Here is a 22,094-nt window from a genome sequence, read left to right on the forward strand (position 1 = left end):
GTGCAGCACCTCACGGGATCTCTGAGCACAATGGCAGATGGACTCTGTCTTCAATGCCTCCCTGATCACGAATGGTGTTTACACCTGGAGGTGGTGCAAGGTCTCTTCCGAAACAGGGTAGAACCTTGATTCGATCTGTTCGGCACCACCGAACCTACAATGTCAGCATTTCTGCATGCTGGAGTTTCCAAGCGGCTCTCTTTTGGAAATGTATTCCACCTCGAGTGGGCCTCTGGAACCTTATATGCCTTTCTGCCGATACAACTCCTGTGCAGATTACTCGAGAAGGTCAGAACTGACCAGGCCCAAGTCATCCTAGCTGATCCATCTTGGGCATAGGGACTTTGGTATCCTGAACTCGAGCTGCCCCTTCAAGAGGATCTCCTCTTGCAGCAACTGGGCAGGGTCTTTCTCTCAAGCCTGTAAATTCTCTACCTTCATGCCTGCGAATTGAGCTGCGACAGCTGAGGGTTTTTAATCTCCCTCCTTAAGTGTATAATGTCATTTTGGCAGCCAGGCATCCATCCACTAAAACTATCTACACCTGCAGTTGAGATAAATTGTAGTATGGTGTTCCTCTCGTCCTGTGGACCACCTTTCTGCATCTCTATTTGGAGGTTTTCCTAGCAGTGTTAGCTATTTGGCTTTTCTGCGGCTGCAGGATCAACCTTCTCTGTTCATTCTTTTGAAAGATTTACAGCATTTATTCCCACCTACACCCTTTAGGATGCCTCAATGGGTACTTATTTTGGTCCTTACTTAATCTCATGTATGCTGTCTTTGTTTCCCAGCATAGCTGCTCTTTGCAGCTTTTGACCATAAAAACTGTTTTCCTGATAGTCATTACATTGTCCAGGCGGGCCAGTGAGCTTCATGGTCTGGCAGTTTACCATTCATGCACCAGCATCTTCTCTGACAAACTGGTTCTTCAGACGCATGCCTCTTCCCTTGCGTCACAGCCATGTCCTTTCATATTGGCCAGAGCTTCACTCTGCCTGCAAGGAGGAGGAGAGACTCCATCGTTTGGACCCTAAGAGAGCACTCTCCTATAGTGGTTGCACCAAAGACCCTTGGGTGGATGATCAACTCTTTATTGGGTTCACCAAAGCAAAGAAGTGCAAGTTCGTGCAGAAATGGCCATCTCCCAATGGATTGTTCTGTGCATAAAAATCTGCTACACATTGGCAGAGGGGCAGCCACCTGAGGACTTTTGAGCTCACTCCACCGGGGTCAAGGCTGCCAATAGTTTGTTAGCGTGCAAGATACCTGTTCTAGATATTTGCAAAGCTGCCATGTGGATGTCCCTCAACACGTTCATGAAGTACTGCTTGGAGAAGTCAAGTCCATTGTGCTGGGTATTCACCCGTTCTGTGCTGCTGGACTTTTTGATCTAAGCCAGTTTGCAGTCCCACCTCCAGGGAGGTATTGCTTGGGTAGTATCTGTTTTAAGGTGAGGAATCTGTGGTTAGAAGTCTCTAGCAGAAGAGCAAGGTACTTACCCTCAGTAACGATAGTAGAGACTATATCTAACCACAAATTCCTCACAAACCCCCCCAGCTTCCCCGCTCTACAAACTGGTCTCTTTACTCAAAAGATCCTTTTAGACACTGCACACTGGTTGAAACAGTAATATTGGTGTTTACTTAGCTTGAAGTTTTAGGCGCAGAACTAGTGTTGAAAGAAACTGATGTCAGCGCACTGGGGTGGCATTTATATGAGAAGTGCAACATCACTTCGGACGCGAGCGATGCTGACGTGGACCCCAATGATGCCACCTTTCGTCATGCAAAGGCACTAATCAAGATTTTCCACATCAGTTTGACTCCTGGGGAATATTTTAAGGTGAGGACTCTGCGGTTAGAGAGTCTCTACCAGAAAAAGCATTACTGAAGTTAAGTATCTTGTTTGTCCTTGCATGGTTGCAGTCATTATCCATGCAGCAGATTAATGTCTGCATTCCATTTTATGATTCTTCTTGAAATAAAACTGACACCAAACCTTCAACCCCAACTCATGCAGAGCAACCTCGGATGTGTCTCAGTCCTATCAATACCCGCTATATTAATAAATTCCATAGGTGAATTTTATTACTTGCTCTGAAATGTTCTTGTACTCTATGTATGATCTTTTTTTTATCATTCTTTTTCTAGCTGAATATTGTGCAGTACCAAATATTCCACATGGGAAAGTCAGTGACCTTACTTCCTCACCCAGCTACAAAGATATAATTGAGATAACTTGTGACAGCTTGTATACTTTGAGTGGCGAAAGCCAGATACAGTGCGGTGAAGACAAACAATGGCATCCGGCAGTTCCAGAGTGTTGTAAGTATAAAGGCTGCTCTAATAGATCTGGTTTTTCATATTAGAAAAATGTGATACTGTTTAATGAAATGAACTAGTTACATACTCAAGTCTTGCAGTGTGTACAGGCCCTCATTAGCACCTCAACTGTGCTTTGTGATGTGACATGGCTTTCCCTCAGATGAAGTATAGTAAAGTGTTTAATTTGTTGTTGTTCTCCACCATTACATAAAATGTAATTTCCCAGGTGTCCTTGTAGCTCAACTTGGTGATACTGGTCTACGTATTTTCATTGTTCTCCAAAGCAGCCTTACAATTAGCTTGGTGTTGGAAGCTATGGCAAGAAGGTAGGCTGAGTGGTAATTTAACCTATGCCCCTGAGAACCAAGGTAGAATCTGCATACCTCTGTGGCTCTTGGGCGGAGGAAACTGTCAGACTTAAGGAACATGAGGTTTTGTAGGAGTGGTCTGGTAATCCTGGGGTAAACTGTCCTCTTAGAAATTGATGGGAGTATGAACAGAACATGGAAGCATACATAAAGTGCATGTATGAAAATAGCAATGGATTAGGCTCAGACTAAGAGCTAGGCAGGGATGTCATTGATAAGATTTGTTTTTCCACAGTTTCTGAATGGTAGGCCACTTGTGCAGGTTGATAATCTGTTGCATTTTTCATTGAAGTCATAAAAGATGGAATCCCTTTTTGTTTTTTGTTAATGGGTTTTGATTTTTGGTCACTTGTATATTTGATTGCAAGCGTCCACACAAATGCCATTCTGTCTGGATGTAGTGCTTGATTTCTGAAAAACTCTAAACCTAGAAAGTCACTTTGTGGACACTTTTTGATTTCTTGATTTTGCATGTCTGGATTCCTTATCTGTCCCCGCAGTTTATTTAGTGCTTTATAGCCCACTCACAAAGGAACATGGCTTTACAGCAGGCCCTATACTCTTTGCCAGCAAAGACTGATATTTTAAAGAATATGTCTTACAACATGCTACCACTTCATATCTACCTGTGGGGGACCCCCTCCCTGACCCCCACACTTAACTGTTGGTGGTGCTGTGGATCCCTCCTTGTGGTCACAGGAATGCCATCAGAGCATAAAGAGAAGGCAGTAATCAAAGGAGACAAGAGGCTCCATTTAGAAATCGGGCCGCCGAGACTGAAGAAGGACTCTAACTTTCAGTTTCTTATGGAGTGGCAATTCCAACAAAAGCAAGCAGGAAGCAGGAAACCAGTGCATAGCACACTCATGAGCAGGACGTCAGGAAAGAGCAGGACTCCACAAGGGGACCAACCTGAGCAGCTGAAGGAGTCCAGCTAAACCAGACGGAGAAAAGCAGGATACATGGGCCAAAAGCTGAGGACGAAGAACCTGCTGATGCTGAAGACGCCCAGGAAACGTGGACGGAGGACTGGTTGATGCCATCAGGAGAGGTCTAGATGCCAACCAAAACTCAGGAGACTTGTGGCAACGCGGTGAATGACCTGTGAGGGCAGGGGATGCCTCGAGGGTTAGGGAATCGGGTTTTCCTTGTTATCTTCCTGGTTGGAGTCTGTAACTATCAGAGTTAATGGAATGGCTGACATCAGCACCAACCCCTTTCCTAAAATACCCTCTAAGATTAAACCAATCCAACCTCTACAGTCCTTCAAACAACTATCCCAGGGTGAATTTATGGATTTGGTCAAAGCAAGCATACCTTTCGGTTGCCCTTCTGACCCTTGCCCACCACAAATCTTCAAGAACATTCTTCTATCTACTTCTGCTGCCACACCTGTAAGAAGAATCATCAACAACTCTTTAACTTCAGGAACCTTTCCTGTAGACCTGAAAAAGGCATACATACGACCTCTATTAAAGAAAACAAACCTAGACCTGCAAGACCCCAACAACTACAGACCAATCACAAATGGACCTTTCCTGGGCAAATTGATAGAAAGAGCAGCATTAGCCCAGATGTCACAATTCATTGAAGACAATTCTATACTTTCAGACTTCCAAACTGGATTCCGCCCAGGAAGAAGCACTGAATCAGCACTCCTAGCAATCTGGGATGATCTTAAAAACACAGTTGACTGAAATGGAGTTGCTGCACTACTTCTCTTGGACCTCTCGGCTGCCTTTGATACGGTTGACCATGACACCCTAATTCAAAGACTCCACGAAGCCGGCATACAAGGGATTGCTCTCGACTGGATTACTTCCTATCTTCAAAGAAGATCTAATATCATCCACTCGCCCCCCCGCCTTCTCGTCCGAACCCTACCTCACAAAAGCAGGGGTCCCCCAAGGATCAATCATTTCACCTTTGCTTTTCAACATCTAAATTATATCTTTACCAGAACTGATCAATGATTTCCATCTCACATGCTACAACTATGCAGATGACCCACAAATACTACTCAAATTAGAATGCCCCAAGAACATTGAAAACTCAGAAATCTTCAGTTGCCTCAGAGTCGTTGATCAGTGGATGACCTGGAGCCATCTCAAACTAAATACCTCCAAAACGGAAATACTCATATGTGGTGACTGGAAAAATGATGACCCTCTGTGCGTCTGGCCTGACGATCTCGGACCACCTCCTCAATTATCCAAGGAAGTTAAAAACCTAGGAATCACCATGGATTCCAAGTTAACTATGAATGGCCAAGTGGACACATTAGCACAAACAAGCTTCATCACCTTGAAGACTTTACGACACATCTTCCCCCACCTCGGATTTCCACACAAGGTGCAAGCTACTATCTCGCTTGTACTATCCAAACTGGATTATGCCAATGGCCTCTACCATGGATCATCTCGATCTATTATGAAAAACTACAACGTATCCAGAATTCCGCAGCCAGGCTACTATTACATGTAAAGCCGCAAGCCCACATCTCCCCTGCCTTGAGAGCACTACACTGGTTACCCGTTGCTAGAAGATGCACTTTCAAGCTGCTTTGTATCACCCACAAGGCTATACATGGAACAGGACCACTTTTTTTAGAAGCAAAATAACCAAATACATCCAACAAAGAAACCTCCGCTCAAGATTGGCACCCCGCCTTAGAACACCACCATACAAGAAAAAGACTATAGGTGGTACATCCTTCTCCGTTCAAACAGCCAAACTATGGAACTCATTACCCCCAACTATAAGAGCCACAGATACCTTTCTTGTCTTCAGAAAACTACTCAAGAGTTGGCTCTTTCCTTCATAACCACCATATTCAAACAACTATGGACTGCATATTCCTATGTTGATAAATATTTTTTTTCAGATTATGTGTATATTTCTAGTTATGTATAGTTCTTTAGAAAATATGTATCGCTACTATGTCATAACAATAAAATACACACACACTCTTTAAACCTGTTTGACTAAGTATATTTTACCCATGGTTCTAAATATGTATTGTATATACATATGTGTGTGTATTCATGTGTGTTTGTATGTTTGTGTATGTATATGTATGTATGTGTATATGGTGTTTCTGTGCTTGGCATGTTCGTGGGCCATTGCATGGCTCCTCGGTGGGTTGTTATACTAGATATCTATGAATTCATGCCCTCATCTTATCACACTTATCTACCCATCATCATATGTCATGTCTCTATCAAACTATCCTCCATTCTCATTCTGACTCATCCCAAATCCTTTCTACTACTTTCATCTCCTAAATAACTCTGCCTAAGCTCTTCCCTCCGCTTCCACATCTAACTCACCAAACCTCACTCTACTACCGTGACCTCCCACACAACCCTACTAAATTCTTCCGCATTTATCTCACCCTGCTTCTATGCTCTCCCTAACCCTTCCACATACTCTTCCCGCCTCCATCCCCCTTTACTCATCCCAAGCCTTTGGGTTGAGTAAATTAAGGATATACTCCCAATTAACACTTCTGGATTTCTTTCCTCCTCCACCCCTCCATTACTCCAGTCAATCTAACTAACAAACTCTCATATCCGCGGCTCAAATTAACTCATAATAATACTAAAACTGTACTCATTATTTCCCAATACTAATCCATCACTAATTCTTGTTGGGTTCCAGAGTAGCGTGCTTCTCACTGAAAAGCGCTTTGACGCCTCGTCAGGGGTAGTAAGCGCTATATAAATACGATTACAATACAATACATTATGTTTTAAAAGCATGACAAACTTAAACGTGTTTTTTTTGCTAAACCTCACAATAAGACTCCCATGGCGTATTTGATTACATTGTGGCCCGAAACAAGCTGTTGAGCAAGGTCCTAGGCTCTCAATTTTTACTTTAGATTTATTTTTCTCCTCTCCTTTCATCCCAAAACTCTTGGGGATGGTTTATTTGATTTCAGTTTTTCGTGATGTAATTTAAAAGTGAATATCAATGCACTGTTGTGGTGGCAAAGTGATTTAGGCTGTCACATTTGGACTAAATCCTACTGTTTTTCCTCAATGGTGTTATGGTGAAGGGAGTTCACAAAACATTAGTGCAAACAGTATACATACAAAATCTTTCTCTGAGGATCCTGGTGGTGCCCACTGTAACAGAAGTCCTGGAGAAAAAGCAGAAGAAAGAAGACCATTCATTTCTTATAAGATTCAGCAACATATATGGCCTGATTACGACCTTGGTGGAGGGGATTACCCTGTCCCAAATGTGATGGATATCCCACCCACCGTATTACAAGTCCATTATGTCCTATGGAACTTGTAATACAGCCAACGGGATATCCCTCACATTTGGGATGGAGTAATCCCCTCTGCCAAGGTCAAAATCAGGCCCATAGTCATCTGTTTTGCACTACACTGTATTGTGGCTAATACACCTTCAGATTAACAAAACAAACTTGCCTCTAAAGCCATACATCCATCTATCCCTCCAACAGTTGATGCCGGAAGTGGGATCAGGGGATATGGACACCTTTGTGAATCGCCTGGCTGAGAGCCAACAGAGACTAGAGAAAGTCATGGAAAAGTTCATAAACACCACTGCTAAGGAAAGGGAATCCTTCCAGAAAGCTATTACCAATCAAGAAGAAAACATTGATAAAGTTGTACAGACCCATGATGCGGCCATTGAACGATGTTTTGAGCCTACAGAGGGGTCATACCCATCAGATGTGTTGCAGAAATACGTGGGAGGAGAACACCAGGACTTCTCCTTTAATACCTCTGAACCTCTGGCACAGGCAGTTCCTGGCTCACAGATCGTTGGGGACAATATTTAGGGTCCCTGTTGATCGGAGATTTACAGACTGCTTACAAAGCCGCCTATCTGCAGGATACGACCCCCTATGAGGATATTAGGAAGAGTATAATGGAGAGACTAGAGTTTAATGACAAAATATACTGAGCCTGACTGCGACAGATGAAAGAAGGAGTACACAAAACACCTAGAACCCTGTATTACAGGTTAAAGGATATGACTGATTTGTGGCTATATCCTGTGATGACTACGAAAGAAGAAATCCTCGAGAAAATCTATTTGGAGCAATTCCTGACATCCTTACATCCCCCAGTGCAGACATGGATGAGGCAGCATAGTCGGGTAACACTGGAGAGTACCATAGAAATTGCCAGTGCTTATAACTGAGCCCAGAAGCACCAAAAGGGCAGAGAAGATGAAGGTGGCATCACAGGATTTCGGGGCCTGTGAGACTCCACAAGCTTAACAACATTATAAGGAAACTAGAGGTGGTACCCCTATTGCCTGGACCCAGTCCCTGTCCCCTGCCATCTGGACTTCAATGCTGTCATTGTTGGGGTGTGGGACATATAGCTAAGTACTGTCCCTAGAAAGTGAAGCCCATGAATGTGAGTGTTTTATGGCACTCGTACTATGCAACTTCCAAAGAGCGACCCACCTGTCACTGCCTCATGAAGCTGAATGAGAAACCCATCCTAGCGTTGCTTGATACAGGATGCCACCAGAGCTTTATACAACTGCAACTCATTCCTGTGGAACCACTTCAGCTAACCGGAACAGTGAACATACAGTGTGTCCACAGGTATTAGAAACAGATCCTGTGGCGGAGATCAATATGCAGCATAAAAGTGATCCAGTCATTCCCCTACAAGTAGGTCTAATTCCCAAGTTACCTGATCCTCTTATTGTAGAAAGGGGCTATCCCAATTTTGACACCTTAGTCAAGGAAACATGGAGAGAAGGAGATTCCTGGTGGGAGACTGCCCCTTTTTCACATCTCGAGGACTGTGACTTGCCCCTTCCAAAAGTACGAAAAAGCAAGCAACAGAAAAGAAATGAGAAACAGGAGATGCGTAAAGCTTTCCATCTTCTACCAAAGATTTTGTTTAGAGTCCTGGAAGGAGCTTCAGAGCAGCCCAGAGGGATGACTCCCCCCCTTTCAGTGAACCTTGGAAGGAGGCTACCGAAGAAGAACACCCCCAAGTAGAAGGTCCTCAGTTTTTTCTTCAGAAAGGGATGGTTTATAAAAAGGGGGTGGAGGCACAGTCCAAACAGTTGCTTGTACCTACGACTTTCAGGAATAAGGTTTTGTTTTTGGCTTATAGTTATCTGCCTTGAGACCCTCACTGGTGAGTAGTGCGCTCTACAAATTCCTGATTGTGGGGGTCATTTGTGGTCCAGAGAAGACAGAATAGGTTATATTAGAGGTTCTATTGGCCAGGCATTCATAGCCAGGTAAGGAAATACTGCTGTGAATGTCCGGTCTGTCAGAAAAACAAGAAGCACAAACCTTTGAAGGCTCCTTTACTTCCCTTACCTGTGATTGATGAGCCATTTTCAAGGGTATGGATGGATATAATTGGGCCACTCCTCCCTTCTCGCAGTGGGTATTGCTGTGTCCTTTTAATGGTTAACTGTGCTGCCAGATACCCCGTGGCGGTTGCCCTCTGGCAACCCAATACTACCCAAGTTGCTGAAGCCATGACTGACATTGTTACTAGGGTAGATTTTCCAAAAGAAATATTGACCAACGTGGGCACCCCATTCACTTCCAGACACATGAAAAAGGTATGTCACAAATTTGGCATTAAGAAGATGCACACAGCAGATCACCCCCAAACTAATGACCTCGTAGAAAGATGTAATGCCACTTTGAAAATTACTCTGAAGAAACTGTTAGAACAAGAAATATGGAAATGGGAATAAATGTTACGTTTGGCACTTTTCTGTATATGCTGTAAAGTTCAAAGTAACACTGGGTTTTCGCCTCTTGAGTTACTGTTGGCAGAAAAACCCATACTCTTGGATATGGCTCAGGAAGAGTAGGAACATAGCAAACAATATGAAGCCTCTTCTAGAGTGATTAACAAATCTAAGGACTCACCTATTTCAAATCAGAGATATAGTAAAAACAAACCTAGAGCAGGCTCAACAGGCTCAAAAAGCAAATTATGACAAAAAGGCGAAACAGAGGGTCTTTGAAACAGGAGACCTAGTACTATTGATGTTAGCATCCTCAGAACATAAGCTCTTGTGTTAGTGGCAGGGTCTCAACCCTATAGTAGAACAAGTAACTCCAGTTACTTATGGGGTTAAGATAAATAAAAAAAAGGAAGACGACCCAAATCTAAAATGTGAATCTACTAGAAAAATTTGAATGTCTACTCCTAGTCCTTCTTGGAGGTAGAAGGGAAGAGGCCAATGCAGTCCTCCAGTGCATTGATCCTGAACTTAAAGAGCCATTAAGGGAGGAATTGAGGAGATATTTGGGACCCCTTGGAAGGTCCTTCCCACCATCTCACCCTCCACACCTTAACTATACCTCGCCACTCTACCGAGCACTGTGTTCTGCCAAATCATGAGATTTCAGATGCCATAATTGTTGTTATGAATGCTGTAGTTTCACATGCTATAACTTATGTAATATGCAGGGTATGACTAGTGTATGAAGAAGGGGCGAGTTATAGTTAATGTGAGTATATGTGGCAGTCTCCAGTAGGTAGTTATAGCTAGGACCTAGTTTCCATAGAAAAACGTGCCCATATCTTTGGCACTGCTTCACGAATCTTTGTGTTGGCGTGATCCATCAAGCTGGGGCCGAGAAAATGGGGGGGGGGGGAGGGGGCAAAAAAGGTGCATTTCCCATGTTGTAAGAAAGTGCCACTGTTGACATGGTTACCCCCTGACTTTTTGCCTAGTGTTGATGCCAACTTTGATTGAAAGTGTGCTGGGACCCTGCTAACCAGGCCCCAGCACCAGTGTTCTTTCCCTAAAACTATACCTTTGTTCCCACAATTGGCAAAGTCCTGACACACAGTTAAGTTCCTTGTAAAATGTACCCATGGGGGCCAGGGAAGGTCTCTAAGGGCTGCAACATGTATTATGTCACCCTAGGGGACCCCTCACTCAGCACATACACGCTGCCTTGCAGCTTGTGTGTGCTGGTGGGGAGAAAAAGGCAAAGTTGACATGGCACCCCTCTCAGGGTACCATGCCTACAAACCACTGCCTGTGTCACCCCTCTAGCAGGCCTTATAGCCCTAAGTCCGGGTGCACTATACCACAGGTAAGGGCATAGCTGCATGAGCAATATGCCCCTACAGTGTCTAAGCCCATTGTTCGACATTGTAAGTGAAGTGTAGCCATATTGAGTATATGGTCTGGGAGTTTGTCTGTTACGAACTTCACAGCACCATAATGGCTTCACTGAATACTGGGAAGTTTGGTATCCAGCACAGTAAACCCACACTTATGCCAGTGCAGGATTTATTGAAAATGCACATAGAGGGCATCTTAGAGATTCCCCCTCTGTTAGCTCAACTGCTAGTGTAGGACTGACCAGTCTGTTCCAGCCTGCCACTTTCAGACGAGTTTCTGACCACATGGGGTGAGTGCCTTTGTACACTCTGTGGTCGGAAACAAAGCCTGTCCTGGGTGCACACTTCCGCCCTGCAGGAACTGTAACACCTGGTGGTGAGCCTCAAAGTCTTAAGCCTCGGGTTACAGTGCACCAGGGCACTCCAGCTAGTAGAGATGTCTGCCCCTGGACAAAGCCCCATTTTTGGCGGCAAGTCCGGTGGGAAAATTAGAGAAAACAGGGAGGAGTGACCACTCCAGCCAGGGCCACCCTAAGGAGTCCAGAGCTGAGGTGACCCCTTCCTTGCAGAATCCTCCATCTTGGTTTGGAGGACAGGGACCAGTAGGGATAGGAATGTGCCCCCCGCCCCCACAAAGTGAGTGGACGCAAGGAGGGTGTACTGCCCTCTGACCCCTAACATGCCCCTAAATCTAGGATTTAAGGGCATCCCTGAACCCAGCTCACCAGATTCCTGGCGACCTACAAGAAGAAGGACTGCTAAGCTGGCCTGTCTCCTGCTTTAAATAACCTCCAAAAGGAACTGCAACGCATCCAGCAAGACCAGCGACCTCTGACAACTCCAGAGGACTGCCCTTCACCTAAAAGGACCAAGAACTCCCGAAGACAGCTGCTCTGTCAAAGGAAACCTACAACCAAGGACTCTCACCACACTCCGGATTCGTGAGTCTTTTTTACCCCTGTGCACCTGTCGCCCACGCCCTGTGTCCAGGTGGTCCATCCAGCAAGAGAGGGTCCCCAGGTGATTGCTAGCAAGTGCCCTACCCGGGTTGACCCCTCCATGATAACGCCTGCAGAGGGAATCCTGAGGACCCCCCCTGACCGCGAGCTCTGCACAAAGATATCAGATGCCTAAAGGACACCCTGCACCCGCATCCCCCAGCCCTTGTAGAAACCGACCCCCAGTGCCTCATCGTTCAGCAGGCAGCCCTCCTCCTTGTCCGATTGGTGGTGTGCCCGAGACATACCCCTGGATCCCGCCTGTGAGTGACCCCCCCGGGGTCACACCATAGACCTGCATTTGAAACCCGATGTCCTGTTTGCACCCTGCACCCGGCCGCCCCTGTGCCTCTGAGGGTGTGTGTTTGGTACCTACTTGTGGCCCCTCCAGTGTTCTTCTAATTCAGCCCCCCCTCCACCCCCCCAGTCTGCCCTCCAAGTTGCGGGTACTTACCTGCTTGCTGACCGGATTCCAAGTACCCACTTTCTCCATAGGAGCCCATGTTAATTTGGTTCCCTTTTACCTCTGCACCCGACCGGCCCCATTTTGCTGGTGGTGGGTTTTTGGGGTTAACTTGAGCACCCAACGTCGGACTACCTACACCACAGATATAAGAACTGTAAGTTGTATACTTAACTGCAAAACTGTACTATCTTTTCTTCCCCGAGGAACTGTTGAAAATTGCACTGTGTCCACTTTTAAAATAGCTTTTTGCTATTTTAAGGAAAACTGTATACATTGTCAATTCTATTCAAAGTCCTCATCATATATATGCAATTTCATTTTATGTACTTACCTGCAAACCGAATCTTGTGGTTCTAGAAATAAATTAACAAAACATATTTTTCTATATAAAATCCTATTGGTCTGGAGTTAAGTCACTGAGTGTGTGTTTCTTCTATTGCTTGTGTGTGTACAACAAATGCTTAACACTACCCTCTGATAAGCCTAACTGCTCGACCACACTGCCACAAATAGAGCATTACTATTATCTATTTCAGCTTCTGTCAAGCCTCTGGGGAACCCCTGGACTCTGTGCACACTACATCTCATTTTGAGATAGTATATACAGAGCCAGCTTCCTAGACATGTTAATTACCATAGACTCTTTAGACATGGCTGAAGCCCGAACCGTTTGACGGAATTACACCAAAGTTGGCAGAAAGGTAGCTCTTAGTATGAAGATGAGGCTTTTTTCTTATTTGGTGTAAATCCGTTCAATAGTTTAGGAGAAATTAAAGGCAATTCAAATTTGTATATTTAAGTTTGCGACAACTTTTCGAATACAGACGAGCTCATGCAGAGATCCAATTGGCTGCCAATACTTCAACCAGGAAGTGTAGGCAGCCATTTTGAGACTGCTTCAGCCGAGCCTAAAAAAGCAATAAAAAAAAAAAGGGTAGTGGGCAGAGAACCTTTACCCTATCCCACTAGCCTTGGTGCAGAGGTCCCCAGGGTCCAACCCTCCCGGGCTAAAAAGCATTTAAAAAAAAACTAAAAAAACAATGGTGGCGGAGATAGCGACTATTTGCAAATTTCGGCGCAATTTATAAAAAATTAATAATAAAGCAAGTGCAGTCTCGCGCGCTGCTTTTCGTTTTGCCCCTGGGTGGGCCAGGTCCTGGGGCATTGCCATAAAATGGGGGGTGGGCGCAACAACCACCCCCCTCCCCCCTTGGGGCTTATCAAAGCCCTGCGGACAGCCACCTCCCTGGGGCACTGCTAATTAACTATGTAAGGGGTGCCTCACTGTACCCCTGCAACCTGGGAACCGCCACCTACCAGGGGCAAACTTCTAAACTTTGTGCGGGGCGGCCCCCCTAAACATCGGTGATGCCCGTGCGGTCCCACTCTGCAGCCACCTCCTCCTTGGGACACTAACTTTGATATATGGGTGGACACGCACCCTCGCCATGCACTGCTAATTACCCCAGATATTACAGCACTCATGACAACTTCTATAACATAATTGAAAATATAAATGAAACATTAGCAATCAAGTTATTGAAGAAAAAGCTGGGCGTGAGTTAGTCACCCTAGGGTGCAAGTTATAGTTACTTGAAATAACTAACTGTAACTGCTGAATTTCAATGGTTTTGTGTGAGTAAATTCTGAACCTAACTATAATGCCCCCGTAACCTTTGTTTTTTTTTGTGAATGTGTGTGTGCATGTGGAGAGAGAGTGGAAGGGAGAAAGAGAGAGAGGGGGATAAATACACACACACACACACACACACACTATATCAAAATGTTGTTCTTTAGGGATCTTTTATATAATCACATGCTTGAACTGTTCCCTGTTTTCAGGAATCTTCTGTAACAGCTTATCACCCTGCACATTAATATGTAACCTAGGCTCTGGTCAAGGAGTTGGAGAGTAGGGGTGGGAGGAATTCGCAGAGTTTCTGTTACATGAAAACTCAGCTAACAGGTGGAAATTGGCATGTCGCACACGTTGCACTGATTTGGAGCACCAGGAGCTTGTCCATGCTGAAAAATCAGTGCGAACAGCCCCACCCAGGGTGCCAGAGGGCGCTGCTTCTTGAGTTGGTTTTGCTGTCCCTCGAGAAGATTTTCTGCTTGAGCGGCAACTGTCTCATTGCAAACGGTCACTACTGTCCGCGTTGGGAAAATCTCGCTGGGTGCACCCCTAGCATCTGAAAATCGCACTAAGGGTCGCCAGTTCTCACTCAAGCTCACCAATTTACCGTTGGCAAGCCGCACCGAGAAAAAACTCCACCATACGGCAAATGGCAGAATTTGGCTGGAACTCTGTGTTACAAGCATAACGCAGAGTGGGCAAAACTCCGCCAACTCAGCCGGCTGAGCAGGATTTATAGCCCACGCCTATTGGAGAAAATTTGTGCTCTACTCCCCAATAACTTCAGGTTTTCTTTTGCACATCAGTAAAGTAGGGAATCATCAAGAGCTGTGCAATTATAGTTCTGAACAAGAAAGACTTTAATTTCTATTTTCCCCTTCCTGAAATTAAGATTTCTACTCCCATGGGCAGGGGAGAGGATAGTCCTAAGCTTTTCCTTCCTTTAGTAGGGCACAGTAGGCTACTTCAAAGTCTGAGAATGACTTGAATTCCAGTGAAGGGCTCAATTTCCCCACTTAAACCGTGAAAGGCATGTGAACTAAACCAAGTATATGCAGATGACCCCCACAATCCTAATGAAACATGTCTGCTGTATACTTCTCTCAGATTTCTCACCGTAAAATATTCTGACGCCAGACTGGTTTAGGAAAACGTAGCCAAGCAGTGGCTCTCCAGTGCATGAAGGTTGCACCATGTGACACCAGTCATAGCTACATCTGCCTCTGCTCAAGATGAATTTGGCTTGTATATGTTACCACCAGTTGCAATGGCATCAGTTGCTAGTTTTCCTCACCTACCTGACGTGTCCTGAGCTCGTATTCAGTATAAAACAATTCCCAAAAGATCTTAACTAACATGGCCAACATGTGAGTTCAGATGTCACCTCCCAAAGTGTCAGGGGGAGGCAGTGGAGGATGTTAAACCCTGTAGGAAATGTCACTCTCTCACCCCCTAAAAAATCTACATTTTGGGTGTCTGGACCCAGTGCATAACCTTCTTCCAGTGAATTGAGTTTCTCCATCCAGGCAAAGGGCATGTGGGGGCAGGAAGGCAAGATGTTCCCTGTTCACATCTGGAAGGAGACCCCTAGAAATGTTTTCTCTCTTCAGGTAAATGTCATAATAGCGAGCAGTCTTCTGCAGGGCCCTCTGTATGGGTTTCCTCTGATTCCACATCTTTCGCAGATCCTTCATAAGATGCAGAGGAACGGTGCCCAACTAATCCCTATTGTCCCAGAGATGGAAAGCAGTATTTGATAATCTGGACTGTTAGAAATGTGTTTTCCTCTCTTGGACAGAGCAGATCGTCTGACACAGCGGGATGGTCAGTTCCTGCAACCCTCATGCAAAAGAAGACTAAGAACTGTGGTGTAGGGGCTACACATATTTTAAGTAATGTTCTATTTGATTGGATGTTAGAGCTCAAACAACATTAGACATCCGTTGCCACGATGCGCCTAAGCACAGTACCATAGCAAGACCTATGGCAACCCCTGCCCAAACCATACAGCATACAAATATTGGAACACTCTTGCACTTGTAAAATCAAATTAATATTGTGGCTTGCTGGTAAGTTTCATGACAGCAGTTAACATAATATAGTCCTTGTTTTCTCCCCTTCACATCAGTAGTCCAGAACTCTTAGAAAGTGGTAAGTAGTTTCTTTACTTAGTCTCACACTATTATTGCATGCAGATGATTCAGCTGACACGTTCTTAATGTCCAAATTTGACTTTTTCAAGGCTATATAGAGGAACCTGTCCCAGATGTCAGATACTGAATCCAAGTATACATGTGCAGTGGTAGAACCAGTACGTTTGGGAAACTAACGTAGGTAGAGACCTGCTGTCTACTACAGAGCTTCCAAATTGTAGTAATATTCATCCATTACTTTTATAAGGTTGTCTCAAAAACAATCACCAATTTTTTTGAGTAATATAGTCTGTCGTTCCCATTGACAGTTGGCCTAATAGCATGAGCTACTTTTGTAAAGTCTATTCCTCGTCGTTAGGGAATCAATATCCATTTTTCTCATACCTTAACGTGTACTCGATAAACAAAAGTCAATGCCACTGACCCTAATAAGTCCCTTATATGTCTTAGACCTTGATAAGTCCTAGTTGTACCGTATGAGCGGAACCAATTTCCCACATGTGTCCTGTCCCGGCTAGGTCCTGCAACCCTATCCTCAACTCTGGCACCTTGTATGGAGATTAAGCAATGCCATCTTGATGTTTTCAGCCTTCCTTCTGAGGTAGCTGATTTTTTGGCTGATTACAAGTGATAGCCAGATCATTGTGTGTTGGCAGCTGGGACACATTTCGATGTTGGATTTGTGGGGGAACTTGTACTCTTTCAAGATCTGCCTTTCTGATGTTCTGCACCTTGCCGTTTCTATTTCCTGGAAAGACATGGCGTTCTCTAAGATTAATGGTTACCTGGCTGCACTGTCTGCCTGCTTGTAACTACTGACATATGTTTTATGCCACAACCTAAGTTATTCAGCTCTGGGTCTTTAACATGTTTTTTCTTTCCTTATGATGTCTCCACTTGAACTGCTTCATAATTACCCCAATGCTCCTATTGACTTTTAAGAACGCATTTCGGGTAGCCATTACTCCATCTTGCTGGTTCAGTGATTTGCAAGTCCTATTCTTACAGCCTACTTATATTGTGTTTTATCCTGACAATTCGGTCATGCATGCTTGTCCTCCTTTACTGCCAAAAATGGTGTTTGCTTTCCTCAGCCATCTTTTTTCCCTCCTCATCCTCTTATAAATTAGGAGGCGCTTCTGCACAGTCTGGACCATATGAATTCCATCTCATTCTGTATTGTCAAGATGAGAATGGTGAGAGTGGAGGATCAGTACCTATGCTGGTTCTAATTAACTAGCTTTGCTTTTTTTTCAGCCTATTTACTCTGGTTGCATATATTAACGTATCTGAGTGCACATTTTTCATTTATAAACCGGTACCTAATTTATTATTGTTTGCACCCATACAACAGATAATGTTTGCTTTATTATAGTTTGATAGTGCATATGTTCATATATTTGCAAAAAGTACGGTTTATAATGTCTAATATAATTCAGTGGGTGTGCAATAAAATGTAATTCTTGCATTTTGCATTATTCATCATTAGACCTGCCATTTTGAAAATAATCAGAAAATGCATTTAAACCTGGTACAGACATATATTAGGCCGAATAGAAGTTTCAGTTTTGTTTCCTGGAAGATTGGTTTGTGTGAGCTGAGCTGCAAACATCATAGGTGAAGGCATCAGCTTGGAACCTGCCTGGTCATTTCAGTTTATGGAATGGCAAAACTAAAACAGAGAGACAGAAAGCAAACTTTTCAAAGAACAAGCCTATTGTTTGGCTAGGATAGGCATGATAAAGGCCGCTTCAAGAAGGTCAGATGAGCACTTTTGTGCTAAAACAGCTTCGCTAGGGGCTAGAAGGAATGGGTGTATTCCCTAGGACTGGTTCTCTCATTAAGTGCAGTGAAATTCTGAAACACTGTCGCAGTGTTGCAACCATACTAATAATCCCCAGGCGCTTGATTGGAACCGCAAACATTTCTTCCCAGCAGTATCTCTCCAGTGCCGCCAGTTGGAACCACACAACTGCATACTTGGCCACAAAGTAACAAAACCGGCCTACATACGGTGATGCTTGTTGAGTTTGCATCAGCTTTTTTCTTTGTTTCTGCAGCCAACGAAGCTGAAACTACAGCAGACAGCAAGCAATAATATTAATCATTAAATACTTGGAACCCTCATATTAAAGGGACTTTGTTAGAATGAGAGGCTAGAGGTCAGCAAGGAATCTGTGGGAAAATACAGCATTGACTAGAAATACAGTTACCAACGCCTAGTAACTTTTTTCTTATGATAGAAATATAAATTTGTCCTGTAGTCTCTTGTGACAATTAGTTCTCGAACAAGGAAACTCAAATCCAATATCAAGGCCTTGGTTGCAGCAACACTGTAGTACGATTGCTTAGCAAGAACACAGTGGAACACAAGGGAGGTTAAACCCAGTGATCCAAGATGGCAGCCACCATCACCAAACAACGTGAGAGTTCACAGATTCCTGGGAATTGTAGTTTTCTTGTTGTGCTCTGTCTTATAGTGTGCTTATGAGAGTTGTGAAACTTTCCCTATTCTTTAGACAGGTCTGACATTATGTGACCACCGCCAGCCTTTTCTTCCTTGGAATGCTGTAGGTGCAAGTGGGTTTGGGAGTATTGCATAGTCATGCCCGAACCACAAGATCTCATAGGACATGCATCCTCACATAGCCCTCGCCTCCAATAGGCCACCGTCTCAGCAGTAAAGCTTCTGGTTTGCAGAACGTTTTGCACCAAGTTTATGCAGCACACGAAGAGGATGAAGATTAAAGGCAGGTTCCCATGAGCTCTCTTCGTCAAACCCCTTTCACGCTACTAAGTGTTGCAGTTGTTTCTTAACAATTACGCATCTAAAATCTTACGTACCTCATATTTACTTACAGCATTCACCATGACTGACAGAGTATGTGCTGGAAGACGTGTATTTGCAGAACATTCTTTCAGCAAAGACACATGGAACACTGGATAAATATCCATAGACTGCAGTTTCGATCATACAGTAACTTGATTGACAATCTGTTCAAGTAGAAAATGGACGCACACATTTGTTTGTAATTATTTTGTAATTATTTTGTGAGTTTGCGTCCCTCCGCCATGGGTTGGGATTGCTTGGGTATCTTATTCTAAGATAAGGAATCTGCGGCTAGTTATCTCTGTCAGATGAACAAGTTACCTACCTCCTGTAATGCCTTATCTCGTAGAGACACAGATTAGCCGCAGATTCCTTATCGACCCACCCATCCTCCCCACTTGCGAACTGTGTACTCTTCAGTCTCGCTTGCAGTGGTTTGGGGTATTTTGCTGTTCTGCTTGGTCTCAAAACATCTCTTTTTTTCTTGGCATATACATTATTGCACTGTTTTCTATTCCATTGCCAGTTTCTCTGTGGCTCGGCGTTGGTCTGCGACTTCAAGTCACTGAAGAAACTGATGTCAGCACGTCGGAGGATGGAATATATTTGGCTCCACTGACATCATGTCCGGGGAAGATATCCCTGCGGAGTTGCTCTATGCCCTCTACCGACGCACATAGGTACTGCTGAAGAAAGGTTTCCAGATCCAGTCTGACGCCTGGGGGAGAATTATAAGATAAGGAATCTGCAGCTAGTCTGTCTACCAGATAAGGTGTTACCGACAATAAACAATCTTTTGCCCCATTTAAAAAGAAAATTAACCAGGTTAAAAAACCATTAACGAGAAATGCTGGGAATGTGTCCATTGAAATCAAGGACTTAATTCATTCACTGCAGTTTCAGTAATTAAATGCAAGCAATTTGTAGTTTTTTCCAATGATTGCTAGTTCTAAGGACTAAGGCACATGATTAACTTCAAACATGTGCATGAGTGCACAAATTCAGAGCCAGAATGAAGTAAGTGCAACATAAAAGTCACCACAGACTCACATGGCGTGCGACTCACTAGCACACAGGGCATAATTATTAGATGACAAGCGTGCACCAGCCAACTCTCCTCTTTTAAAATGCCTGTCTTCTGCAAGTCCCATATAAGAATGCAGAAATTGAAAGTCTTTGAACTCTAGCCCTCTCTGAAACAAGCATTCCTTCTGAAGGCTGTGACCAATCTTCTAAGTACTATCAAACTACGTTCTGGACAGCTGATGAATTTGCCTTCCAAAACCACCTATGAACATAATTTATCATCCATCAAAAGTAAAAAAAAAATCTTTGAACTCCTTGCAGACTGCCTGATGCAAATTGTCTCCCCCAGCTGTGTTCAACTATACTGTCTTTCGGGTAGCCTGACCAATCCGTTCCCATACTTTTCCTCAATCCACTCACCTACTACTCTTCCTTTTGCTGCAAGGGAGCTGAGAACCTGATCTGACCTTTGAAAGACATACAGGCTTTTCTTCTCCCGCAACAAGCACCACAGGCTTTTCAGCCAAAATTGGCACTAAAGTATATAAAATGATGTGGTATAAACATTTATTTATCAACACCACAGCCCATCTCAAACCAAAACAAACCTGACCTAAAGCAGACCAGCCTAGGTCCCTTCCTCAGAGACAGTCCATTTTAAATTGTGAAATAGCCTGGCACCCAAAAACACATCTCTTCTCATCACTCCCAAAGTCAAAAACATTATTGGCTGAGATCAAACTAAAAGATTTCTCCCCTTCACCTGCCGCCGGCCCCAATCCCCCCCCACCCCCCGCCATGACTTAAACCCATTGGGTTTCACACTTCATAGTATCCTATCACTATCGTCATACATAATGCTTGCAAACTATCCAATTTTTATCTCCATTTATTAAAGAAAGCCAAGAACCTTATTTTCACTAGTTTTACTGTTTAACGATTTGACTTTTGAAATACTAATTTGCCCAGCATTCTAGTCATCCATCAAGCCATTGAAGCTTTCTTACATTCAATAGCCAGACTAATTCCAGCCATGAAAACATTTAACAACATTTTATCTGACTTGAGGGGATTTCTTTAGTTGCCCCTGAAGTAATTATCACGTTTAAAACGGCAAGGCCTTACTTCTGGAACGTCCACCATATTTGTCCAGCCTATACCCATTAAATGAGATTTGACAAACAATGATTCACTGTACAAAATTTAAGATAACCCCGGATGTTAAATAAACCTTCTCAGTTAAGGTACCAGTCTATTGAACTCCATTACCACACATTTGAGAACTCAACACACCTTCTTTTCTTTTTAAAACGTGCTGAAAACCCATCTCTTCTGCTTGCATGTAAACTAACCAACCTCCCTGCGCTCCCTCAGACTAGAACCCCATCAGCTTTGTGTCACAAAGGTGATTATTCAAATATAACCCTAATTCAATGCAATTTACAGTTTTCTACTTAACTCGTTCTCTACTTCCACTGTAGCATTCATTCTTAATTTTGCAATAAACTTTCATCAGTAATACTGTACCCGATATTACCTTCTCAGTGCTGGTGGTATTCTGTACCCTGAGAATTTGGAATTTTTGCGGGAACATTGCACCTCAATCCTGCCGTGATAACTTAATAGTTGACTTCTTTCACACTATGAGATTTTGGCTGTTTTTTGCAGCCACAAATAGTGAGGTAGAACATCAAGAATGCACTATTATTGCATCTCCTACAATCCTGATGTGGTTGGTATTTCCCATTGCTTGCCGTATCCAGATTAGAAAGCCAGTTACAATGAGGGCATAGGTGTTATAAAGTCTACCTAATCATTGCTATCATTTCATTATTCTGGTTCTAATGTACCAATTGGTGATATACACCTGTTAATTAAATTAGGCACGCAGAAGCAGGAACTCTGCACATTCGAACTAGAATGCCATGTAATCTATCAGTGGACACTAACAGCTTCCAGACCGAATCAAGTATTCTGACCAGAAAGTACAAACAGATTCTGCATCATGAACCAGCAGTTTTGCAGGTGACAGCCTGGCTGTTGAAGGCATTGACTTTAGGACACTAAATATTCTTTTATAGTCTTGCATGAGGAGTTTAAGAGTGGCCATGGAAAAACAAAGTATCGAAATGCAGACTTTAAAATGAAAAGCAGTTCTCTATATGGTCTAAATCTCATA

At 43.7% G+C, this 22,094-nt stretch overlaps 1 protein-coding gene across 2 annotated transcripts in view; it reads left to right on the forward strand.

Annotated features, from left to right (window-relative positions):
- LOC138299906 (membrane cofactor protein-like) overlaps positions 1-22,094 on the forward strand; it is a 637,582-nt gene that overhangs the window by 372,580 nt on the left and 242,908 nt on the right. For both annotated transcript variants that reach the window (XM_069238620.1, XM_069238621.1), the window contains one exon: positions 2,151-2,324. In XM_069238620.1, the coding sequence (XP_069094721.1) occupies positions 2,151-2,324 (174 nt within the window). The remainder of the gene's footprint in view (positions 1-2,150; positions 2,325-22,094) is intronic.

This window comes from Pleurodeles waltl, chromosome 6 (genome assembly GCF_031143425.1).
Source record: "Pleurodeles waltl isolate 20211129_DDA chromosome 6, aPleWal1.hap1.20221129, whole genome shotgun sequence".
Lineage (NCBI taxonomy): Eukaryota > Metazoa > Chordata > Amphibia > Caudata > Salamandridae > Pleurodeles > Pleurodeles waltl.